Genomic DNA, 13,579 nt, shown 5'->3' with positions numbered 1-13,579 from the left:
AAAATGTTTTACATCATTACATGAACCTTAAACTTTGTGAAGAACAGGGCCCGACAGTCGTACTTCTACATTAGAGACACACGGACTGATACATTTAATTGACTGCTTTTATTCATAAGGGCCCAGTGGCTCCACAACAAGTTCGATCTGTAGGAGCATGGGTTTAAGCTGTGATCAACATTTTGTGGCTCTCCAGATGTTGCTGAACAATGATTCCCATAATGCCCAGAGAGCCTTTGGTTACTCAAGCATGCTGGGAGTCGTAATTTTACAACAGCTGAAGAGTTAAAGGGGTTACCCACGAAAGAACTTTTTTTATATATATCAACTGGCTCCAGAAATTTAAACAGATTTGTAATTTACTTCTACTAAAAAATCTTAATCCTTCCAGTACTTATGAGCTTCTGAAGTTGAGTTGTTCTTTTCTGTCTAAGTGCTCTCTGATGACACCTGTCTTGGGAACCGCCCAGTTTAGAAGCAAAATCCCCATAGCAAACCTCTTCTACTCTGTGCAGTTCCCGAGACAGGCAGAGATGTCAGCAGAGAGCACTGTTGCCAGACAGAAAACAACTCAACTTCAGCAGCTGATAATTATTGAAAGGATTAAGATTTTTTAATAGAAGTAATTTACAAATTTGTTTAACTTTCTGGAGCCAGCTGATATAATTTTTTTATTTTTTTTCCTGGAATACCCCTTTAATGCTGGAGATCACTAGGCTAAAAGCTTCCATATGAATTAGATGAATACAGCCAAACCTACCAATTTCGTCAGGACAAAACTAATTTGCATGAGGGCATCTCATCTCTCTCCCAACAAATGATATCATGGTAAAGAAGGATTGCATGGACACTGGGGGAGATTTATCAAAACCTGTCCAGAGGAAAAGTTGCCCAGTTGCCCATAGCAACCAATCAGATCCCTTCTTTCATTTTTAACAAGGCCTCTGCAAAGTGAAAGAAGCGATCTGATTGGTTGCTATGGGCAACTGGGTAACTTCCTTTGCACAGGTTTTGATAAATCTCCCCTACTGTAATTTGTTAAAAAAAAAAAAGTATATAATACCTATGTATGTATATTTGTAATAAACATTGGTTAAAACTGTCCATATATTTTTGGGTGAAAAAAACAGTCTTGCCCCTGCAGCTATTGCCCGTGTATCTAGGCTGGGATAAAATACAGAAGAGTGGGCAGGACAAGCAGGGCTCCGTGCACCGAAGTTCTATGACATCTCCGGCTCACACAGCAGGCTGATTTACAAACCAGTGTTTTTTCACGAAAAAATATAAATGCTTTAATCTATGTCTATTAGATTCTATATAACATTTTTGTAAATTATAGTTCCCATTTATGGATTCAGCATTTCAAGGAGATAAGCCATGACCAGAAGTATGGCAGCAGCTTTCTCTGTTCTCCCCCACGGACAGCGCACGCATGTTTGGTCAAGGCACGTGTGCAGGGATTTTGGTTGTTAAAGGAAAACTGTCAGCTTGCTCCCCCCCACACTAACCAGTGGTACTGGCACAGGCGGGGTTACTGGCACTCTAACGTCACCACTGCCGGTCGCAGTAGCCCTCCGGCGAACCAAGAGTTCACTCTGGGCACCAAATGACAGGGGTGCCGCAGCGGTGATCTCCAGCGGCAGAACCCCCGCAATCGAACATCTTTTGGATAGGGGATAAGATGTTTACAAAAGGAGTACCACTTTAAGAATGAATCTGTACTAGGGCTGCAACGATTAAACAACATTATCAATAACGGGATTCGTTGTTAAAAAACGAGTTACAAATGTCATAAATCCGGCCCTTTGACATTTCTAAGTCATTTTTTGGGTCAGTGCTGCACTTCTGCGGGTGGCACTGTGCTCTGCCCACTCCCCCGCCGTCTCCCAGCGCAGGAATATGAAGTTACAGTGCTGTGATGTCATATTCCCCGCTGTGAGCTCCGATTAGTCGGCACTGATTGACCAATCAGAGCTTCTGGCGGTGAATATGTAATCACAGCACTGTAACTTATTTCCCGCTGGGCGCCGGCCAGCCATGGGGTGGAACGCAGTGCCCCTCTCACCTCCCTACGAGGTACTGAGGTGCAGGCACCATCAGTTAGGGCATAATGCAATCAAAGAGAAGGTCATTTTCCTTACTTTGCTGGTCCCACATGATTGACGTACAGTGCAGGAAGGAGGCGTGCAGGTGCGAGAACCGGCCATACCCTCTGACTGTTCACATGCATTACAAAATAACTTCACAAACTGCGGGCAAAGTGAGGAAAAGGACCTTCTCTTAGATGCATTACACCCTAACTGATGGTGCCTGCACCTCCATACCTCGTACAGGTGTGACAGTTTTGCGTTAAATGCTAGTTAAATGCTAGCTAAAGTTAGTGTTTCCCAACCAGGGTGCCTCAAGCTGTTGCAAAACTACAATTCCCAGCATGCCCGGACAAAGGCTGGCTGGGCATGCTGGGAGTTGTAGCTTTGCAACATCTGGAGGCACCCTGGTTGGGAAACACGGTGCCAAGTAATGATAGGGGCAAACCTAAAAAACCTTGCTCACTTGTTTTTATATGCCTACTGTACATATTCACCTTACTTGGTCATTTTGCTGTTGCAGATTAATCTATTAATTTATCAGTAATGTATAAATTGTGCAATTAATCGTTTGTTGCAGCACTAATCCGTATAAATGAAAAAATTTATTATATAAAAAAGGTAAATACACTAGGGTAGTGGTCTTTAAACTATGGACCTCCAGATGTTGCAAAACTACAACTCCCACTAGGGGGTTACTAGCGCACTCATAGAAAGACTGACAGCAAAAAAGTGGTCCATCTAGTCTCCTAGGACTCTAGTCTCTGAGAGGCCATCGCATGTTGAAATTATCGTATGTCGGGGCCATCGTAGGTCGGGGGGGGGGGGGGGGGTCACTGTATTATCTTAAAAATACCTTATGTTCGGAAAGGTGGTTAAAGCAATTTATAGAGTTACAGGCTTCAATGGAGTCTGATAAATGAGTGACTTGTTTGTGTGCTGTGAATATGTGTTAAAAACCTGATAAAGCTTAAGTCAGCAACTTAAGTACAAAACACCTCCTGAAACTGGAGTCTCCTAGTATCACTATTCCGCTTTGTATTAGTCAATGCCAAGCAAATCCATGTCAAGCTCCCACACTGACACAGCCCAGGCCCAAGACCTTCAGCTTTTCATAGTTCCTGCAATGAAAACATTGGCCCCGTCCCCACTGCCAAAACAACCGTAGAATATTCTTCTTAGTACTTCATTCAAAGTGAAGAAACCAAGGAAAGTAAATATGTCAGGACAAAGTGACGCCTCAGGCTTGTTTTCACGTAAATTATATGTTTACAGAGGTCGGATTAGCCTGTGCACTCAGCAGGCTTTTTAAGACAAAAGTTGTACAAAGTTTTTCTAAGATTTTGGCTGAACTTCTAACTAAAATGTCTGCAGGAACATTGATGTAAAAATAAGAAAACACCGCAGCCTTGCGATACAAAGCTCCACACGACAGGTCCTGTACTATCATGAATGGCTGTGACGTGTACAGTAATACTTTATCTGTAAAAATGTTCTTCTCTTGCTTCAGTGTATCTAAAATCACAAAAAAGGAAATTTTGCAAAAAAACTAAAAATGAAAACGTTAAACACGAACAATAGCCTGAGAAATGTTGATGCTCAGGATTTGAAGCTGTGGTCAGTCATTTACTTTACATTGAACTCTTCAGCCTCAAATCCAGTGCATCAAATGCATGCAGGATACTGTATGTGTGAAAACACCCATAACCAAAAATCTCCTGCAAACAAACCCTGTGTGATCCAATTCAGAGGTTCACATTGCTCTCACTACAGCCACCTTAAACAGCAGCAATGCAAGAGTGAAAACTCCTCCATGGTGATGCTTCTGATTTTTCAGACCTTGAATTTACCGTATAAACTTGAGTATAAGCCGACTCGAATATAAGCCGAGGCCCCTAATTTCACCCCAAAAACCCAGGAAAAGTTATTGACTCGACTATAAGCCTAAGGTGTGAAATACATCATTTCCCCCCCCCCCCCCATGTCATCATCCAGACCCCGTCATCATCCAGACCCCGTCATCATCACCCTGCCATCAACCCCTTCATCATCACCGCCTGTCAATCCCTTCAATCAGTGGTCTTCAATCTGCAAACCTCGAGATGTTGCAAAACTACAACTCCCAGCAAGTTTTGAAACCTCTGGAGGTCCGCAGGTTAAAGACCACTGCCGGGCCTTCGTCATCATCCAGACCCCCCCCCCCTTTAGTTTTCTACTCACCTCCCCTCGGTGGGAAGGAAGGGTGAGCTGGTCTTGGCCATCTATGCTGCAGGGACCGTCCAGTGGGGAGGGTTAGTCATTCCGGGCTGTCCATTTTCACCGGGAGGCCCTCTTCTCTGCTACGGGCCCGGACTAGTCACGTTGCCTTGATGACGACGCACAGGGACGTTCCTGCGCATGAACGTCCCTGCGCGTCGTCGTCCGGGCCCTGGAGCGGAGAAGAGGGCCTCCTGGTGAAGATGGACAGCCCGGAACGACTAACTCTCCCCACCGGATGGTCCCTGCACCATAGATGGCCCGAACCAGCTCACCCTTCCTTCCCACCGAGGGGAGGTGAGTAGAAAACTAAACGGGGGGGGGGGGGGGTCTGGATGATGACGAAGGCCCAGCCGATGGCTGTTCGGGCATGCTGGGAGTTGTAGTTTTGCAACATCTGTAGGTCCGCAGGTTGAAGACCACTGAAAGAGATTGACAGGCGTAGAGATCACTCAAGTATAAGCCGAGGGGGCGGGGCGTTTCCAGCACAAAAAATCGTGCTGAAAAACTCGGCTTATACGCGAGTATATACGATAATTCATCTAGGAGCAGTGTTCTTCTAGTGAAGGCAAAAGATACAGCAACTCTGTCAGCTACTGTTCGTTACCATCATATCATGGGAATGGCACTCCAATTTTAGTTTTTCTGCTTTTATAAATGGATATTGTGTATGGCACCAAGATTGTGTGGGTGCACGAGTTATATGTTACATAGGACGATCTATGACCAAACCCTTAGATGCTATGGTAAAATGGTCAGACATAGGATCAAGTGAATAGATAGGATACACGCATGCTTGACTGCTGCTATATTTACATGGCAGAACAAGGGACCCTTTTGTCCTTGTGATAGGTGGCGTGCCTTTGGTTAGACCTCCACTGATCAGGAACCTGTGGATATTAATCTTGGGATAACTCCTTTTAAATGGCTTTAACCAAGGACACTGTAACCTTGTAACAAAAAGAGCAATTTTGCCTTTCCGGATGGCGTTTCCTGAGGAGTAATATATGAACTTCATACACAGTATACATAAAATCAATATAACTATGGTAATATCTCAGTAAATATAAATTATAAACAGGGCAGACAACAAACTTCACTGGGCTGGAAAATCTACTAATGCTGCTCATAAATGATACAGAGATGACAACTCACCTTTCACAGTTTTTACAAACACAGGCTTCTCTTTGCTTGGATCCTTGTCATCCACCAAAATGCCGTGGAATATACGACCAAATGTCCCTGGAAAAGCCAATCAGAACAGAGAAAAGTAAGTACTGATAAAATCACAACTACGATGTTTCGTTGCACAAACCTAGAGGTAGTTCGAAACGGAATATATACAGAATGAGTAAAGGTTCTCTGTAAAACATACCATGGATATCAGGCTGGATTTTCCTAACACAGCCTTATTGATTCTTATTTTAAGGAACATCTGATTTAAAATGGGCAAAGCACAAAGTGACATCTTCATCTATAGTCCTCTAGACACACCCCAAGGAATGATGTGTCTATATTCATTTTATTCTAGACTGTCAATTGCTTCATAATTTGTACCAAAACCAATTCTAACCTTGCACAGATAAAACTGTCAACCTGTCAAAAGAACAGAAAACAAAAAAGAATAGTAAGCTATGTAATCTACTACTTCTGCAATAGCACTATCTCCTTTATGGCTGCTCTATCCCCTTAAAGGGGTACTCCGCTGGAAAACTTTTTTTTTTTTTTTTTTTTTTTTTAACCAACTGATGCCAGAAATTTTAACAGATTTGTAAATTACTTCTATTTAAAAATCTTAATCCTCCCACGAGCTGCAATTGGCAATGGAGGCCAATACAACGGGTATCTCCAGATCATGGATTCATGTATGGCTGGGTTAACATGTTTTTGCAATACAGTTCCCGTATCAGGTTTTTGATGAAAAACTGATTCCTCAAAACCAGACTAAACTGTATCAAAACGTGTGTACAAGTTTTAACCAGTATACAGTTTGAAAAAAAATTATGTCTGGTTGCATCCGTGTTTAAGAAAAAACCATATACAGTGATCCCCCGACCTACAATGGCCTCTCAGAGACCATCGCATGTTGAAGGCAGCATCAACATTCGATGCTTTTGTATGTCGGGGCCATCGCATACACGGCTATCCCATAGCACAGACTGCTTCAGCTGTGCCCCGTGTGCTCTGGTGAGTGTCACTCACCTGTCCCCGCCGCTCCGGACGTTCTCTTCAGGCTCCGCTGCATGGACGTCGTTCTCCGCCATCACGTGGCCGCGCACCGTCCCGTCATCCAATAGAAGCGACGGGTGCAGCGACGTGATGACTGCGATGGAGAGCTACGATCCAGGGCAGCGGTGATGGTGCGGAGCAGCGAGGACACTTCGGTGACGTGATGACAGCGACGATCCAGGGCAGCGAGGACACTCCGGTGACGTGATGACAGCGACGATCCAGGGCAGCGGTGACTGTCTGGAGCGGCGGGGAAATGAGAGTATAATTTTCTATATTACTATTGCACAGATCCCTCAATATACGATGGATTGAAGTAACGATGGTTCATATGGAACGAATTACCATTGTATGTTGAGGGATTACTGTACGTTTTTAACTTTTCAAATAAAGTTTTACTTGTTTGATTGAAATTCCAAGAAAAAAAAATGTGCAAAGTCAAAAACCGTATACTGAAAACCGGATGGGACCATACACACATACGGTTCTGTACGGTTCTCATTGACTTCCATGTTTAAAAAAAAAAAAAAAAAACCTTATACGTTTCAATACGGTTTTTCACCTGGACCAAAACCGTACAGGATGCAAAACGGACACAACCTGATGCATCATTTGGCATACGGTTTTCAATGGAGAGTAAACACATACGGTTTTCAATATGGTTCCGTACGGTTTTTCAAATTGAAAACGTATACGGGAACTGTATCGCAAAATGTGGTGAGAACCCAGGGTAAGGGATACCTTGTTCTAAACCGGTTCCCTAGCACTATAACCCGTGTATTAGGTTTAGTGCAGGTGAACCCACTGTCATTTTCCCTTTAACCTAAACTATCCTAAACTTTTCCCTTTTTACTGTAGTGAAGAGTCAGCTGAGCACAAAAAAAAAAAAAATACCTGCAGAACATTAGGTTGACATTTATCTCATTTCGGTTCATGCGTAAGCAGGCTGTTTGAGAACAAGCTGAGACTCAGCCTTACTTAAAGGCTTCACATTTGATAAATGATGTATGTTAAAGTAAACTTTGCATTATTACGTGGATACCATGCATTACTGTTCAGGACATATCATAACAAACGTCAATTTACATTAACACCACTGCGCTGCTAACTTCACACAATGGGTTTTCAGCATGAATGAAAGCAGAAACAAAAAATCCCTATACATTAAAGTGTACCCGTCAGATCCAACAAAAAATTTTTTTCTATATATATCACTCAGTACCTTATCCTTACATGTGCATCTAATTTTTATGTGTCTAGCACCTTTATTTATTTTTTCATTACACTTTTAATTTAGCTCTCTAATCTGAATTCCTCTCAAAGGGAGAGGGCGTGGCCTCACTGTGCAGGTCTCCGCCCCCTCCCTCAGTATACTGTCTGCTCACATCTCCCCTAGCATTAGCAAAACTACAACTCCCAGCGTTTCCTCACTGACAGTAGCCGGACACAAGCTGATAGTGGGAGGATTTTTCCTCCAGCTCGGAGCCCTGCACTCACAGCTGTCAATCAAGGAAGTGTGTCCATGACATAGGTGATGACGCATGGACACAGCAGGACTAGTATGTGTCCAAGCAGGCGGAGGGAGCAGTTGTTTGACTGACTTTTTCAGAATGAAATACTGAAAATTTTCTGATTAAAGCAATTGCAAAACCTATTGGTTTTACATGCTTTACAACATATCAAAAGTTTTGTATCTGACAGTGCCCATTTAATAGTATAGCAGAAAAGACTAGAAAAAAAACACTAAGGAGTGGACATGGAACCTGTAAGGCATATCCAACTTGCAGTCCTCCAGCTGTTGCAAAACTTCAACTCTAAGTATGCCCGGACAATCAACGGCTGTCCAGGCATGTTGGGAGTTGTAGTTCTGCAACATCTAGAACAGTGTTTCCCAACCAGAGTGCCTCCAGCTGTTGCAAAACTACATCTCCCAACATGCCCAGACAGCAGTTGATTGTTCGGGCTTAATGAGAGTTGAAGTTTTGCAACAGCTGGAGGGCTGCAAGTTACTGTTAAAGCAAAGTTATGGGGAGCCTCCAGGAAACCTTGGTTGGGGGAAATGTGATCTAGTATATAGGTTTACATTATATAAGCATTTTAAGAGACTCTAATCCTAGGTTGTAACCTGATAGGTCAGTTTTTCCCAACCAGGGTGCCTCCAGCTGTTGCAAAACTCCCAGCATGCATGGACAGCCAACGGCTGTTCGGGTATGCTGGGAGTTGTAGTTTTGCCTGGAGGCGCCCTGGTTGGGAAACACTGATCTAGAGGGTTCTAAGTTGGATCTCATAGGTATAGAAGTTTTCTTTCTGTAACATAAAAAAGGAAATGCTGCAGATTTAAAAATAAAAAATAAAAAAAACTTTACCACAATTTTCATCAATTGAAAGACCAATTTTAATTCTTCGAAAGATCCATTTCCATCCATTGGAAGATCCGCCTCAGACATTTTGTAGAAAAGAGAAGAGCAAAGCTCATGCACCATTAGTAAATGTGCGTTCACACCACGTTTTTGCAATACAGTTCCCGTATCAGGTTTTTGATGAAAAACGGATTCCTCAAAACCTGACTAAACTCTATCAAAATGTGTGTACAAGTTTTTATCCGTATACGGTTTGAAAAATGATGCCCGGTTACATCCGCTTTTTAAGAAAAAAAAAGTATGTTTTTAACGTTTCACTCCATTATGAATAAAGTTTAACATGTTTGTTTGACATTCCAAGAAAAAAAAAAAATTAGCAATGTCAAAAACCGTATGGTGCAAACCGGAAGGAACTGTACACACATACTGTTCTGTACGGTTCCCATGTTTAAAAACAAAATTTAAAAAAAAGGATACGGTTTGATACCGTGGTAGGCTATGGTTTAGGGTATGGGAACAAAAACGACAAAACGCAAAACGGATGCATCGTTTGGCATACGATTTTCAATGGAGAGTCAATACATACGATTTTCAATGGAGAGTCAATACATACGATTTTCAATGGAGAGTCAATACATACGATTTTCAATACGGTTCTGTACGGTTTTCACATTGAAAGCTTATTCGGGAACTGTATTGCAAAAACGTGGTGTGAATGCAGCCTAAGCCCAGTCAAAATAGTATGTGCTGCATTTTACAAGACTAAGACAATCTCTGTCCATCAGGGCATATGGATATCATGGGGATATCTTGGACAGGCTCTATTAAATTATAACATTTTGGTTGCCTGCAGACACCACTAGAGGGTGCTATGTGTATTCTGAAGGACTCATTTATGAATGGGAATTCCTTTAAGAGGCAGAAGCTGACAAGGATGTATTTAGTATGCATTTAGTATGTTATAAGCCCTAATCTGTCCCCCCCCCCTCTCCTGTTACTGACTCCTGTAAAAACAAAAAGAGGATGTGATATCATTGCCAAGTGGACTCTCTTATCTAGGAGGCAATCCTCACTGCCGTCAGGAAGACTGGGACTGAAGGACATGTGACAAAATCACAAGCATCAATGGAGGACAAGGAAGTCCCTGCCAAAAAACCTTAGTTACACAGGGGTAGGAGCCAAGACAGTCTTCTGAATTAAAAGATGAGCAAAGGCGTGACTTCACTGTGAACAGAGAATGACTATCACTGCTTATACCAAAGTATGCTCCAGAGGCTGACAAGACTCCCTTTAAAAGGGGTAGTACTCCACTGCTCAGCGTTGGGAACAAAAGGTTCCGAATGCTTAGAGCTGGCCCGGGGGTTTGTGACATCATGGCTCTGCCCATTCAATGCAAGTCTATGGGAGGGGGCGTGACGCCCCCTCCCATAGACTTGCATTGAGGGGGCAGGAAGTGATGTCAAAAAACCCCAGACCGGCTCTAAAGCGTTCAGAACATTTTGTTCCGAACGCTGAGCAGCGGAGTACCCCTTTAAGGGGTTTTCTCATTATATTAGAAGTGATGGTAACACCTCTAGGATACGATATCACTTATCGATGGACATCCCCCTTAATGTGGCTGCGTTTTAGGAAAAACAAAAAGCTAAAAAGGGTTCCTATTTTCTTTGTTCTAAAGATGACCGGTGGTTCCCAATGAGCATGTTATGTTCTCCATTACACAATGGCCATATCCCTTTACTTTAATATTCATGGATGAGCATGTATTTCTCATGACTATTTCTGAACATAATATACAGCAGGGGTGTCAAACTCAAATTCATCGGGGGCCGCATCAGCAGTTTGGTCACCCTCAAAGGGCCGGTTGTATCTGTAGGACCCCTCCCCCCCCCCCCCCCCCCCCCCCCCCCACATACCGTATATCCCGGCGTATAAGACGACTGGGTGTATAAGACGACCCCCAACTTTTACAGTTAAAATGTAGAGTTTGGGATATACTCGCCATATAAGACTACCCCTCCTACCGCAATGTACAGTACCTTGTAGTTTCCCCCACATTAGGTAGGCAGCATGTTCCCCCACATTAGGTAGGCAGTATAGTTCCCCCCACATTAGGTAGGCAGTATAGTTCCCCCCACATTAGGTAGGCAGTATAGTTCCCCCCACATTAGGTAGGCAGCATGTTCCCCCCACATTAGGTGGCAGCATGTTTCCCCACATTAGGTTGGCAGTATAGTTCCCCCCACATTAGGTAGGCAGCATGTTCCCCCACATTAGTTGGAAGTATAGTTCCCCCCACACTAGTAGGCAGTATAGTTCCCCCCACATTAGGTAGGCAGCATGTTCCCCCACATTAGGCTGGCAGTATAGTTCCCCCCACATTAGTTGCCAGCATGTTCCCCCACATTAGTTGCCAGCATGTTCCCCCACATTAGTTGCCAGCATGTTCCCCCACATTAGTTGCCAGCATGTTCCCCCACATTAGTTGCCAGCATGTTCCCCCACATTAGTTGCCAGCATGTTCCCCCACATTAGTTGCCAGCATGTTCCCCCACATTAGTTGCCAGCATGTTCCCCCACATTAGTTGCCAGCATGTTCCCCCACATTAGTTGCCAGCATGTTCCCCCACATTAGTTGCCAGCATGTTCCCCCACATTAGTTGGCAGTATAGTTCCCCCCACATTAGGTTGGCAGCACTCCCCCCCCCCCCCCCTCCCTCCCTCCCCACAGACATACAGCCTCCAGCCATATACAGTGTATGGCTGGAGGCTGTATGTCTGTGTGCTGCCCCCACTGTGATCCGGTCACCACTCCTCCGGCCCGGACCATGGCAGTAGGTGCCAGGACCGGTCGAGCGGTGACTGGAACGCTGAAGATGATAATGCGCCGCTGGTCACTTACGAGGGCCTGCGCGCGTCCTCCTGCGATGATCCTGCCATCCTCCTGTTCCTCCCGGCGTCTCTATGGTTGTACGCACGGGACGTCACTGACGTACAACCATGGAGGCGGAGGACCAGGAGGACCGAAGGAGGATCGCCGCGCATTGCGCTGAAGAGGCGGCTTTCTTTTATTTATTCATTTTAATTTTTTTTAAAGCGAGATTAAAAGGTGAAGGCCGGCGGCAGGTCACATGACGAGGTCTGGCGGGCCGGGTGTTTGACACCCCTGATATACAGAGACCTTCCAACATACGATAATTACAACATGCGATGGCCTCTCAGAGGCCATCGCATGTTGAAGGCAGCATCAACATACGATGCTTTTGTATGTCGGGGCCATCGCATAAACGGCTATCCGGCAGCACAGACTGCTTCAGCTGCCACCAGATAGCAGTTTACGGTGCCCTGTGTGGTCCGCTGACGATCACTTACCTGTCCTCGAGGCTCCGTCGCGTCCTCTTCGGAATCCCCTCCATCATCGGCACTCTCCATCGTCGTTATCACGTCGCTGCACATCCCGTCCAGTCATCCAATAGGAGCGGCGTGCGTAGCAACGTGATGGCGGCGACGGAGAGCGAAGATGTCGGGGAAGCAGAGGCCTTGCAGGAGAATCGGGGACGCGGCGACAGTGATGGAAGGCAACATCCAGGGCAGCGGTGACTGTCCGGAGCGGCGGGGACAGGCGAGTACAACTTCCTATACCAGTGGTCTTCAACCTGCGGACCTCCAGATGTTGCAAAACTACAACTCCCAGCATTGGCTGTCCGGGCATGCTGGGTGTTGTAGTTTTGCAACATCTGGAGGTCCGCAGGTTGTAGACCACTGTCCTATACTTTACATTGCACGGATCCCTGAACATACGATGGTTTCAGCAAACGATGGTCCATTTGGAACGGATTACCATCGTATGTTGAGGGACCACTGTATAATAAAATAATCATGGACTGTCAAGTTTAAACTTCCCTAATATGACTGATTACAATAATGAAGCAATGTTATCAGGTCTACATGTGACACATTAATCGCTCACACACTGCACACAGAGCAAGACTTGTTCCCTTCGATAACTAGAAGATATTACTTTTATATCTTAAAGGGGTACTCCCCACGAACTGGTGCTAGAAAGTTAAACAGATTTGTAAATTATTTCTATTAAAAATGTTTAATCCTTCCTGTACTTATCTGCTGTTGTATGCTCCACATGAAGTTCTTTTCTTTTGGAATTTCCTTTCTGTCTGACCACAGTGCTCTCTGCTGACACCTCTGTTCATTTTAGGAACTATCCATAGTAGGAGCAAATCCCCATAGCAATCCTCTCCTGCTCCGGACAGTTCCTGACATGGACAGAGGTGTCAGCAGAGAGCACTGTGGTCAGACAAAGGAAATTCCAAAAGAAAAGAACTTCCTGTGGAGCATACAACAGCTGATAAGTACAGGAAGGATGAAAACATTTTAATAGAAGTACATTTTCTAGCACCAGTTGATTTAAAACAAAATGTCTTCCAGGGGAGTACCCCTTTAATCACTGCATCTGAGTATTCTAAACATGGAAAAAGGACATTTTAATAAGTTGTGATGAAAGGATACACATTGGGCAGTATATGACTAAGGTTGTTCAGCACATGTCTTTGCCTCTCATAATATTCTGATCTAGCCATAGGTGAAAAGACTATAAATGTATCAACCAATTGTTATAGCTTCTGACCAATA

The 13,579-nt window shown here is 44.3% G+C and overlaps 1 protein-coding gene across 3 annotated transcripts in view; it reads right to left on the bottom strand.

The window, feature by feature from the left end:
- Window positions 1-13,579, bottom strand: part of RYK (receptor like tyrosine kinase) — a 167,080-nt gene that overhangs the window by 53,349 nt on the left and 100,152 nt on the right. For all 3 annotated transcript variants that reach the window (XM_056564403.1, XM_056564404.1, XM_056564401.1), the window contains one exon: window positions 5,499-5,585. In XM_056564403.1, coding sequence (XP_056420378.1) covers window positions 5,499-5,585 — 87 coding nt within the window. The remainder of the gene's footprint in view (window positions 1-5,498; window positions 5,586-13,579) is intronic.

Source organism: Hyla sarda, chromosome 3 (assembly GCF_029499605.1).
Source record: "Hyla sarda isolate aHylSar1 chromosome 3, aHylSar1.hap1, whole genome shotgun sequence".
NCBI lineage: Eukaryota > Metazoa > Chordata > Amphibia > Anura > Hylidae > Hyla > Hyla sarda.
The sequence above is the reverse complement of the archived record's forward strand: the minus strand, read 5'-3'. Positions and strand labels throughout refer to the sequence as shown.